The sequence below is a fragment of the Cynoglossus semilaevis genome, chromosome 10 (assembly GCF_000523025.1).
Source record: "Cynoglossus semilaevis isolate Cse_v1.0 chromosome 10, Cse_v1.0, whole genome shotgun sequence".
NCBI classification, from domain to species: Eukaryota; Metazoa; Chordata; class Actinopteri; order Pleuronectiformes; family Cynoglossidae; genus Cynoglossus; species Cynoglossus semilaevis.
Genome location: NC_024316.1, coordinates 12,961,702 through 12,974,106, shown reverse-complemented (window position 1 = coordinate 12,974,106; position 12,405 = coordinate 12,961,702). Strand labels below are relative to the sequence as shown.

Genomic DNA, 12,405 nt, shown 5'->3' with positions numbered 1-12,405 from the left:
TATTGTACTATAATATAATAATAATAATAAATGATGCTAGTTTAATGCCCAATCTTGGTACGTGAAAACCTTTACAACGTTAACCTATTTATTAAAGAATTATACAGACTGTTAGCTGCAGAGTGTTTCATTCATCTTTTCTTTTTTTATTTAGTCACATTTCACTAAATGATTTACTGCCTTTTTGCTTCTGAAAACAAAGTTTGGAGTTGAACACCAAGAGTACATTTACTGATATTTCTTCCCATTTCCAAAACTGGGCCAACTTTTCTTGAAATCGATTTGACAGCTTATTATTAGCATCAAGGCCAGGTGTTGTCACTGCGCCAGACTCATCTTTACAGCACAATATTGATGATTATAAGTCTGTTGAAAAGAGACAAAAATACTGGCGCGTGTCCATATTTCATTGCACCAAACATATTTACCTTGGGCAGCGCTGAGCATAAATAGCAGCAACTCAGTGTCAGAACTGACATGTTTTGAAAGAACTTAAGAACGTGGGTAGTAATCTGTGCCCAAAGGTTTTTGTTGTTGTTGTAAAGAGACAAGAGGAAGAAGGAGTAGAAGTAACACAACAGTGGACTGAAGTCAGAATGGGTCAAACTGAAGGAAAAGTACACAGAATTTTACAGAGTACACAATTATTTGTTTTACCTCATCTGCATCTCCCCTGTTTTCGTTGGTATATTTTTTACTGTATCACTTCACTCCCAGGAAATGCTTAATTAAAGCAGTATTTTCAAAAGTTAAAACTTAAAAAAAAAAACTTTATTAAAAATAATGTGTCTCGTTTTTGTGTCTGGTTGTGAGTCGGTGTGTACTGAGCACGTGCAGTTTTAGTGCGAGAACCACACAAGTGTAATTGTTTTTATGTTTCCACCTCATGTGGGTTAATATCTAAACATTAGCGGTGAAATAGCTGTCAGGTGCAGGCAGCCGCTACACCGAGCTCTCTCTCTCTCTCTCTCTCTTTCTCTTTCTCTCTCTCTCTCTCTCTCTGAGTAGTTCCACCAGACGATGGGCAATTTTCTGTGTCACACACAGGTGATCATTGTTAACCAGAGAGCAAAAGATACCCAACTGTCACATGAGAAATGAACTATAAAATAGTAAGACGCCTCTGGGCGCCGTCCCGCTAGTCATTCTGCCATATCAGGCTCACCGCTCGCCGCCTGCGCGGTGAAGTACAGACGTTTCCCAGACACTGATGGGACAGCGAGGACTTAAAAGTCTCAGCTCTGAGAAGACCTTGCTTTGTTGGATTACTTTTATTCCAGTTCCTTCTTGTAAAGAACTTTTTTTTGTGTGTTCTTCCTGCCAAACTGCCGGTGCGCTTTCATATTTTACTGGCTTCTGTGTTCCCTGTGGTATAACTCACAAGGCCCCCCCCCACCAACCCCACCAACTTTACAATATGGGAAACGAAATTGGCTGTAGAAGCTGCCTGCAGTGGTAATCTATGATAGGTCCACCAACTGGAATGTGTTGTGAAAACACACACACACACACACGAAATAGAGTAGAACACACACACACACATCTTCTCACCTGTGTGACTCCTGTGTGCTTGCGTCAGGGAGGCCAGACAGAGGGACAGCAGCAGACTCCACACACCCACTCCGCAAATGCAAGGACCTCGCTCCCGCATTCTGTCAAAAAAAAGAAACAACTCCGTTGGACCAAATCATAAACAAAATTTTTCATACACCAGACGTTGTTCATTGAATTGTATTTTCCCCGGCTCTGGAGATCAGTCTTCCTGCCGACCCATCCAAAACTTTAGCACAGAGTGTAATATTTCAGCGGCTATAGAACCGATTGCGGTGACATTTTGCTCAGACGTTCATAGCCCCCGGAGGATTATTACCAAATGACTTTAGTGATCCACAGATTTTTCGTCTGATGTTAGTTAAAGGTCAAAATCTTTATTCCCTTGTGAAATATCTGAACATCTTCATTATTGGTTGGATCGAAGAATATGACGGTCCCAGACCCTGGACCACGTGTTTATGGACTTATGCAAATCCACGTCTCTTTCTCTTTCTCTCTCTCTCTCTCTCTCTGAGTAGTTCCACCAGACGATGGGCAATTTTCTGTGTCACACACAGGTGATCATTGTTAACCAGAGAGCAAAAGATACCCAACTGTCACATGAGAAATGAACTATAAAGTAGTAAGACGCCTCTGGGCGCCGTCCCGCTAGTCATTCTGCCACATCAGGCTCACCGCTCGCCGCCTGCGCGGTGAAGTACAGACGTTTCCCAGACACTGATGGGACAGCGAGGACTTAAAAGTCTCAGCTCTGAGAAGACCTTGCTTTGTTGGATTACTTTTATTCCAGTTCCTTCTTGTAAAGAACTTTTTTTTGTGTGTTCTTCCTGCCAAACTGCCGGTGCGCTTTCATATTTTACTGGCTTCTGTGTTCCCTGTGGTATAACTCACAAGGCCCCCCCCCACCAACCCCACCAACTTTACAATATGGGAAACGAAATTGGCTGTAGAAGCTGCCTGCAGTGGTAATCTATGATAGGTCCACCAACTGGAATGTGTTGTGAAAACACTCACACACACACACACATGAAATAGAGTAGTACACACACACACACACACACATCTTCTCACCTGTGTGACTCCTGTGTGCTTGCGTCAGGGAGGCCAGACAGAGGGACAGCAGCAGACTCCACACACCCACTCCGCAAATGCAAGGACCTCGCTCCCGCATTCTGTCAAAAAAAAGAAACAACTCCGTTGGACCAAATCATAAACAAAATTTTTCATACACCAGACGTTGTTCATTGAATTGTATTTTCCCCGGCTCTGGAGATCAGTCTTCCTGCCGACCCATCCAAAACTTTAGCACAGAGTGTAATATTTCAGTGGCTATAGAACCGATTGCGGTGACATTTTGCTCAGACGTTCATAGCCCCCGGAGGATTATTACCAAATGACTTTAGTGATCCACAGATTTTTCGTCTGATGTTAGTTAAAGGTCAAAATCTTTATTCCCTTGTGAAATATCTGAACATCTTCATTATTGGTTGGATCGAAGAATATGACGGTCCCAGACCCTGGACCACGTGTTTATGGACTTATGCAAATCCACGACTTTTCCACCTGCCGTGTTAAACCTGAAATTTAAACAGTTAATTTACAGTTTACGGAATCATGAAATACAGTAAACGTTTGTCACACAGTATTCTGTTTGTCAGGTGTTTGTGGCTCTGATTACCCATAATCACTGCGCGGCGGTGACACAGAGATAACGCCGGCTTTTGGAGTTTAATAAGATAACTGTGAAACACTTCCTGGCTCATCTACTGCATGTCTAAGCTGCTTTAGAAAAATACAATATATTCAAAAGACAAATTCAGTTTGCAAGCACGAGAAAGGGAGACGGAGGAGAAATGATGATGAGGAGAAATAAAAATATCAGAATGAACAGATTTGGGAGATAAAATGTTTTTTAAGAGGTTGAAAAATGATGACACAAAAGTATAACAGTATTAATATAAGAGTATTACAGGTCAGACTTACAGTAAGCATTTTTCAAATTGTACATTTTTCAACGCCAACTTGACGCGAATTCTTTAGCCTCTTTTATTTTTCCAAAATACTTCCTTTTTACATTCTAGTACTTGATGTTATTGTTCAGAATGTCAAGTACTAAAAAATAAATCCATCACAGTCAACTACACTGGACCAGGTGAAAGGGTGGAGGATATAAATGCACAAAAAAATAACAGCAGGAGAGAAAGTATAAGTGTGTGTACGTCACTGAGATCCACTGAGCAGGAAAAGACGAGTTTGTAGGAAAAGAATGGGTTGAGTCTGAGGGTTTAGAAGAAACTCTGAATGTAGTACTGCTATTTCAGCAGTACACACCGCGGAAGAAATACTATCTTCTTTGTGTGGTTGTGCCGTCTGAGGTCCACGTTGGAGTAAACATTAAGCCTTAGGCTATGTTTAGCTTTCTGTGTTGCACTAAGCACCAGACATGAGATGTGTTTCTGGTAAAAACCTGTTCTTCTCTGGGGAAAAAACTGGCCGTGCAGATTTGGCTTTCACGGTGCAGTACAAGCAGATTTTCAGGACCACAGAGACAAACACGTGGTTCTCGACCCCTGTGGAGGAGTCTTCAACAAATAACAGAGAGAAAAAAAATGGTATGCCGTACTCAACACTGTTTGAGATCTAAAGGCACTTTCCACATCTTATTCATTTTTAATAATCACTGCTAAATACACAATATGTGTAACATGAAATTCATATGTTCAAGTTCAAAACCTCCTTTCTGGTTTGTGAAGTATCCACAGCTGAAGGTTTATCATTTCTTCTCCTTCGTAGACAGGCGTCTTTGAACCCCTTCCAGTTCAGAGCACACTGACATTCGTTGACAGTGTGTTTGCAGGTCAGCGCCATCGAGACTCATGAAAGTCTAAACAAGACTTTACATTTCACAGTGTTTTGTCAATGCTAAGAGGTTTTGAACAAAATGTTAGAGCAGCTTGTTGCAAGAACGGCCGCAATCTTACAAATATTACCGTGAAGTACTTCTCAAATGTGTATGAATAAATAGGAAAATACTCAGGAGTTCAGATTGCATCAGGTATGTGCTGATGTCATTATTCGTGCACATGTATTTGTGTTTATACCATAGACCTGCACGTGTCGGTGTGAGCGGTTTTTGGTTTTGGGGTTGTTTTGTGCGTTTGCCCCTGAGTTGGTTGTGTGAGTCAGGTGGTTTGGCATTTCTAGAGCTGCAGGGAAAAGCTACAAAACCAGAGAGGCTGAGCCGAGGCTTTCTCTGGTTAAAGGGCATCAGCCTCTCTCTCTCTCTTGCTCTCTCTCTCTCTCTCACACGCACACACACGGCATCATAAACTTTATATGCTTCATTGTCTCTGTTTGTCGTTTCTGCCATCATTTGCCGGCACTCTTCTCCTTTTAACCTCATCCCATTTGTCATTTTCACTCCTACCACTTAGCCCCTGCCCTTTGAAACTGGAGTTAAAGGGAGTAGTGGTGGAAATCCAACCCTGAGAAACGAGACACCTTTTCTAGAACAGTAGAAAGGAAAGACTCGTCCTCGCCCGTCTCCATGTCAGGGGCAGCTGTCAGTTGTGGCTCGATCTCTCTTTCTCCACTGTTATATTCACAGTTTTCTGATTTAAAAACAAGATTTTTTTTTCCATTGGATTAGATTAATTACATTTTATTTTTACACTTCCAGTCAGCATCACAGTGTAATGAGTATTAATAGGTGCATCAAATGAAATTTAACAGTCAGGTAATCAATAATGTAATTAATACAGAGTGATATCAACTTACTCTAATTCAGAATCTTTTGGAGAATTAATTACAAAAGTTGTAATTTTCAAAATAAAATACCCATACGGCTAATGAAAATAAAATACATATATTATTATTATTTTATTTATATATTTAGTTTTAGTGGTTCCATAATGCACTGGTTAGCATGCCTGCCTTACACGCAGAAGGTCCTGGGTTTGAGCCAGGACCCAGGACCTTCTGCATCACATACCTGGCGCCACCAAGGGGCAGCCTGTTGCAGCAGATCAGCTGTTGAAAGTAATATCATTTAAAACAACTTTTTTCTTTCTTTTGTGATCCGGTGTCAAATGATTCACATTCTGGTACCGCTCCGTGGTTCAGTGGTTGGAGACCCTGATGGAAGTAAAATCCCAAACCAGTCTGTGATGAAGAAAAAAAAGATGATCCCAGTCTCTGTTTTCTTGCACCCATTCCTAAACATTAGCTCAAATATTCTGCATCCACTGACCCTGGATGATGTAGCCTTAATTAGGCAAACACCGAGAAACAAAAAGAGAAGGAGACAGAAAAGAGAAGGAGTGGTAGAAAGAGACGTGGTCTCCGAGGAATTCCACAGTCTGTTCCTTAACTTTAATTAGTCCCGTTGGAGCCCCCGCCCCTCCACCACCCCACCCTCGCCTCCCTCCACGTAGCTGTGATCGGCTTCCTCTCCATCTCCAGCGTGTATTTGTGTGTGTGTGAGTGTGTTTGTACGTGACTTCACTGAAGCCGGACAGACATCTCACGGGCGTGTGTGCTCTGGTTTAGCCCCCAACGGTGGGAAAGAAAAATTTACAGGAAATACATTAATATTCCAGGAGTTCCAATTCCCGGAGATCTCCGGCGTTTGGAGGGAGGTTCACTGCAGCAGTGACTGTAGGAAAGAACGTGAAGAGGTTCTTCTACCAAAACACACTGGACAGAGTTTCAACATATTTCTCTTCAACACTCACTTGTGGTTAGTAATATTGGAAATGTACAACTAAGAAGGAGTTCCGAATTCCTAACTTGTTAGTGATAATAATAAAATGTTTCTAATCAGTATGAGAACATACCAAATATAAGACCATGATGGTCTACCATGGACTGGTACCATGGCCCAAGGTCATTAGGACTAAAGGTCACGGTACCAGATGTGAATGGAAGACGTTGTCTCATATTGGCAGGAGACAACAAAGAGGAATGGAGTGGAGAGGAAGATGACAGAGAGGAGAGATGAAAGGTAATGAGATGAATGCAGAGAGGGAAAGTGAAGAACAAAAAGATCACAGCGCAAGGACGAAGGCGGGGGAAGCAAACAAGAGCGGGGCGGTGCAATAAACTGGAGGACAAACAGTGGTAACAGCTCCACAACAACATGTCGGTTAGTGTTTCAGATCAGAACCTCAGTGCCTGGAACGCTGGTCCGTTTGGGCTTTAAATGTGTTGTTTTGTTCTAAGTTATGGATCCTAAAGTAGTGATGGAGAGAATTTATAATTAAATATTCAAACAGTTCATTAAAATTTTTAGAATGGAAATTTGTTGATTCATAGAAAAAGTTAATGAATAAATTGAGGTCTATTGTTGTGCAGTTTGTTGTTCTGATCCAGGAAAACTTTGTTTTTATGGTTTCACTGCGTGTTCTTAACTGTCAGTTATATTCATTTTTATAAAAAAAAAAAGATCTGATCCAGATTTGCGATCTGTGCAGAACTTCCAATTTCCTGTAAAAATAAGGCATCTCCATGAGACTGTATGACTCTAACGTCTTAGATATACTACGCAGTATTTACTGCTGTAACTCTAGTAGACTATAGTAGTCTCTATACTATTAGTAGATTGGGCTTTTGAATTGTTGACTGGTTGGTTGGTTCATAAAGGTGTTGTTTACACTTGTTTTGCGTGCAAGAAAACAATATATTTTGCACATTAAGTATAAAGTAAGTCCCTGTGGTGGACACTGTGTTAGGGGACAAATGATTTCCTGTTGTGGTCCTGAGTCTGTGTAGCTCTGACCTTCACAGTTGCATGATTAATCCTGGAGAATTATTATCAAAGAGCTTAAAGTTCAGACACATTCAGATATACAAATCTCCCTAACAGTTCCACTGTCTTTGCTGTGTTGAATTCACTGATGTCTAAATGACTTTATGTTGACTAAATATATAATGTATTACCTGATTATAATATATTACCCTTTTTTGAAGAGTCCCTCTGGCTACGGTGTGTTTCTGTTTATGCCTCTTGCTGTGTTAGCCTGGAGAACTCAGTCCACCTGGTGTCACTGCCGCTCTCTCATGTACAGACCAAACATCCCGGGGTCAACAGAACACACAAACACACTCACAGACAGCAGGAACAACACGCCGCCGCTGCAGAGTGTCTGCAGATCCAGGTGGTAAATGCATTTATGTTGTCTAAGCCATTCTATCACCCCGGATTTCAACAGCTTCTGACAATAAAAGCAGAAAGGAAATGGCCAATCCTCACCTGTAGGCACAGGCTGCACCGTAATCTGTCTTAAGACTGCAAAAATAACAACAAAGTCCTTCCCTGTAGAAAACATAACACTCAGCTTTCATATTTATCCATCACGTTCCTGCACGGTGCTTGGGTGACGGCAAAAAAAAATTACTTTGAAGGAAAAAAAGCAAAGCCAGGGTCTCTTAAGGGTTTGGAATGGAGGAAATATATTAAAGTAAAATGCAAATGGACCGGTGTATGGTCCTAATGGGCAGAGAAAGAGAGAGAGAGAGAGAGAGAGAGAGAGAGAGGATCCCGTCACACATGAAAGAGCAGAAGTGGAAAAAAAAAATAAAAAAATAATCCAGGTCAGAGAAACGACTTCTTGAATTAAATTTCCAGCCGGAATATTTGACTTCTGTAGCCTTTCGAGGTAATGGGAAATCCATTCAGTGTAGCAGCGTGTTAAAGTGAAAAGTGAGGCGGTTGTTGTTCCACGGAGTGGGAACAAGTATTAGAAGTTTTCGCTTGTGACTGATAATTTTGCTGAGTCTGCAACAATAAAGGCTCTTATTTATGCGTGTAGTTAAAGGAAACAACCTCAGGACTCTGAAGTACAGGCGCCCTGACAGTGTGCAGCTATTAGGATGCTGCTGGCCTCACTACCAGAGGAATTATGCATCCTCTATTTTTTTCCGGCTGCCTTTAAGAGTCTGGTTTCTTCCGTCCATCATGGAGAGAGACAGGTGAAAGTGACCAGCAATAAAAGCACTTTCCCTCCACTCTCCTCTCAGTGCTCTTCTCTCAACTATGTCTCTGAGCTTAATTTTTCATCTCTCTGTCATTTTCAAGTCACTACTGCTTTTCCTCCCCTCCACCCTCCACCCCCCCCCTCCCCCAAACTGGTAAATTTATAGTGTCTTTCTTCCACTTCTGCTCCCATTTCTCTTTCTCTTTCCTCTATCCAGAAATACTCTGAGGAATAAGGCGGCTGATCTGGGAGTGCATCTTTAACAACCGTATAATCTCTTCAGTCATTTAAACTCTGCCTTCCACATCACCTGGGATAATAATAATTAAAGGATATATACAGTATGGACTTAATGAGGTGACAGTGGTTATGAAGTGATAATTAGGCATAGAAATCATTAGGTGAAAACACAGTGTTTACTGGGAGCTGTGGGAGGCAGTGACAAGGTAAAGACTAAGTTTAAAAACTATTTTAAACAGTTTGGTCTGTTTAATGCCTATTAAAGACAACTGACTGCCATGTTTTTAATTACTTAATAATAATTGTCAGCATCAACAGCAACAGCTGCAACAGCAGCAGAGTCCAATAATGTAGTTTTAAAAAACGACAAGAACTCTTTTATCTTTCATTTGTTTTAGAAATATATACTGGAAAAACTCATATTTTCTGGAAATCAAAACAGTGTTTGCATGCAGATTCGAATGATCTTATTGTGTATTAAGAAGAAGAATACATTTAGCATGTGTGTGTGATTAATTTTGTTTTTGTGCAGTTCTGGACCACGGGTCCATATATTTGATACCCCTGCCTAAAATATAAAGCTACCTTGGTCAAACACAATAACACAGTGCATAATAATATGGCTAAATGTGTAAAAACAGTTACAAACAGTTGGTGTGAAACAATCATATGAAGGGATTGAACAGTCCACACTGGCCACAGTTTAAGGAGTCGGTGCAGGCAGGGGATTGGCCGGAGAGTCTGATGATGAAGAGAGGTCTGTGGAGAGAAGACAGGAAGTGAGAGGGTCCGGACTGTGCTGTTGCTCAGACTCTTCAGGGAGGAAAACCTCAATAAAGGCACTGGGGGGCAGCGTCCCTGTCTGCCTTAAATCGTTCCTTCCTTTGTCTTCCTTCCACTGACAGATGATTACACAGGTCACACTCCAGAAGTTTCTAACAAACAGTGAAGAGATCAGAGGAGGCCGTCTGGCTGATGGTTTCAATCCTCTCTGGTCTCATTCTGTAGCTCCTCAGCGTACTCCCCCGGTCCAGACCCATTTCTCTGCCCTAAATGCATAATTTCGTAACAGCAGCATCTGCTTGGGTGGCTGTCAAGCCGAGGCTGGCCCACACACAGCAACACACGTCATCACTCAAGTCCAAGTCAAGGAGCCGTCCTGAGGCTGACATACGCTTCTATGTGTAGATTATTTCATTTGGACAAAATGTCGGCCTGAGGCTGACGTACGCTTCTATGTGTAGATTATTTCATTTAATTTTACTATAGGTTTTTTTATTGTCATGTGTGGAGATAATGTAAATATGTAACAGAATCAATGATTATATGAACTACAGGAACTCAAAATGCCATTATATAAACATGAAAATAGACCGAGTCCCCATGTCTATTTTAATGATTTTAATGAAACAATTCTAACTACAGGTAGTTTTACTGCATCTTGACCTCTGTCATTCAGTAGTGATAGACTTCAGTGTACTTCATTAATAAAAGGGGTTAAAGGAATAAGTGGTAGATAATAAATGGATGTCTGTTATTGCTGAAATGTGATATTCCTAAGTTAAATTAAGATCACATTTTTCAGTGATTCATCAATGAGGGAAGTGTTCGGTTCCAATTCAACTTGAAGGCCACGCTGACAGCAATGAGGAAAATATCTGTCATTGACATAAAATCCCACTGACCAGAAGCTCTGCAGCAGAGACTGTCATTAAAACATGAATCGGTTTAAAAAGTCAAGCCTTAGTTTATATTTGAACATCACAATTAGAAAAAAAGAACATCTTAAATCCATTCACATGGTCAGTCTGAGTGAATCATACAGACTGTAGTCATCACTGAACAGACTCAGGTCTCCTCTGTGGTGTGTGTGTGTGTGTGTGTTTCTGTGCTCGTGTGTTGGAGGTGTGTGGAAGTGAGAAAATACACAAACCGTGGCCACCGGAACGACACAACAGTTTTCACGCAGGTTGTAATAATCTGTTGTGTGTGTGTGTTGGTTGGTTGGTTGGTTAGTGTGTGTGTGTGTGTGTGTGTGTGTGAAGGTGTGTTTTCCACCCAGCCAGATATAGATGGCAGCAGGCGCAGCAGCATCGTCAGGACAATAATGGTGTATAACTCACTCTAATGATGTAACTGTGAAACAGTAGGTGAGGTCAACACGGGGGAGAGCGGTGGAAGGTGAACTGCTGCCTGAATTCATCGCTCTCTCTCTCTCTCTCTCACACACACTCTCTCACACACACACACACACAATATAAACACACCCGTGATTGAATCAGTCCCCACAGACACACCCTCAGACCCATACACACCACCGGCTTCTATATAACCACACACACACACTCACACACACACACCCTCCCATATTCACTTTCCTTCTACATTTGCTTGTTACCCTTCCTCTCATGTCTCCTCCTCACCCTCTCCCTCCCTCCAGTTGATGGTGATACTGTTGGAGGTCAGTCGACGCCCTGAGGAAGAGGGCTGATTAATGGATCCATGATCACTGGCTGTAATTACAGTGTCAAATGAACTGTTAGCTGCCCTGTGTGTGTGTGTGTGCGTGAGCTCACCCTCCTTGTGTGTGTGTGTGTGTGTGTGCGTGTGTGTGTGTGTTCTATTTCCTAATGCGCTCGTCAGCTCCCCATAGATGCAACTGCCATATCAGCACACAGAACAACAGATGGACTCTGGTTTCACACACTATCTCCCAGACTCATTTTAACAGCAACAGAAACAGGTGAACGTCACACACTGCACCACCAATATTTGAACGGTCGAGTCTGCTGGGCATGAATGCGGGCATGTTGGTTTTTTTGTATTCCGTCCAATTATGCCGTTTCTCTGCAGGCTCGTATGGGAGCGGGCAGGTTAGCATCTCCAAGTCTGACCACAATGCACTTTGTTATTGCAAATTCAGCTCAGCAGGTATAGCTTTTCATTTGTCCTGGACGTTTGGCAGATGTGTGTGTGATTTGGCACAAACACAAACATACAGTATGTTCTTAAACAACACATTCACACAAAACTCCATTCAGGAAGAGCTACAGTGCTACAGAACAGTGTGAATTATTGACTCGTACACACATCCGCTGCAGCAGCAGACTTGATAATGGAGAAGTGAAGCCACTCAGACAGGCAGATCAGCAGCTGGGCCAGCAGGAGTCAGAGGCAGACAGACAGACAGAGGTTAGTTTACGGGTGGCTGGATTCTTTTTACTGACTCCTGAAAGAGTGAACTAAAAAAGGAACTCAAGTCGGACCACGGGTTCGTTCACTTCGGCTGCTGAATAATGATTTTTATTATAAAAGTAAAAACAGTCTATCTACTAGCACTGGTCTGACCACTTAAGAGAATATGTACGTTTGACACAGGATAAGAGACACTGCAGAAGTGACAGCCTCCATAGAGTCTTTAGATCTTTCCCCTCAAATAGTTCCAGAATTTTCTTTAACTCAACAAATAAGCTTCAACAGGACACAGATGGAACTAGACAAAGAAACAAACCGTCTTTGTTGAAGTAATGTCGTTATCACCGTAGACCCTGGTTCCTGGTCTAAAACATGGTCTCATATCGTCTTATATTTAATTTGTCACTCTGTTGGACTCAATAAGGTGGTGGTGGTGGTGGTG

At 41.9% G+C, this 12,405-nt stretch overlaps 1 protein-coding gene and 1 long non-coding RNA gene across 3 annotated transcripts in view; one reads left to right on the top strand and one right to left on the bottom strand.

Annotated features, from left to right (window-relative positions):
• Positions 1-2,010, bottom strand: part of LOC103385136 (protein FAM19A2-like) — a 38,121-nt gene extending 36,111 nt beyond the window's left edge. The window contains exon 1 of one of the 2 annotated variants that reach the window (XM_017036112.2): positions 1,552-2,010. In XM_017036112.2, coding sequence (XP_016891601.1) covers positions 1,552-1,651 — 100 coding nt within the window. In that variant the 5' untranslated portion in view covers positions 1,652-2,010. The remainder of the gene's footprint in view (positions 1-1,551) is intronic. The other variant, XM_008318921.3, reaches the window with a different exon arrangement.
• The window catches only part of LOC103385135 (uncharacterized), a 213,158-nt gene that overhangs the window by 178,823 nt on the left and 21,930 nt on the right, over positions 1-12,405 (top strand). The gene's annotated exons all lie outside the window — the stretch shown is intronic.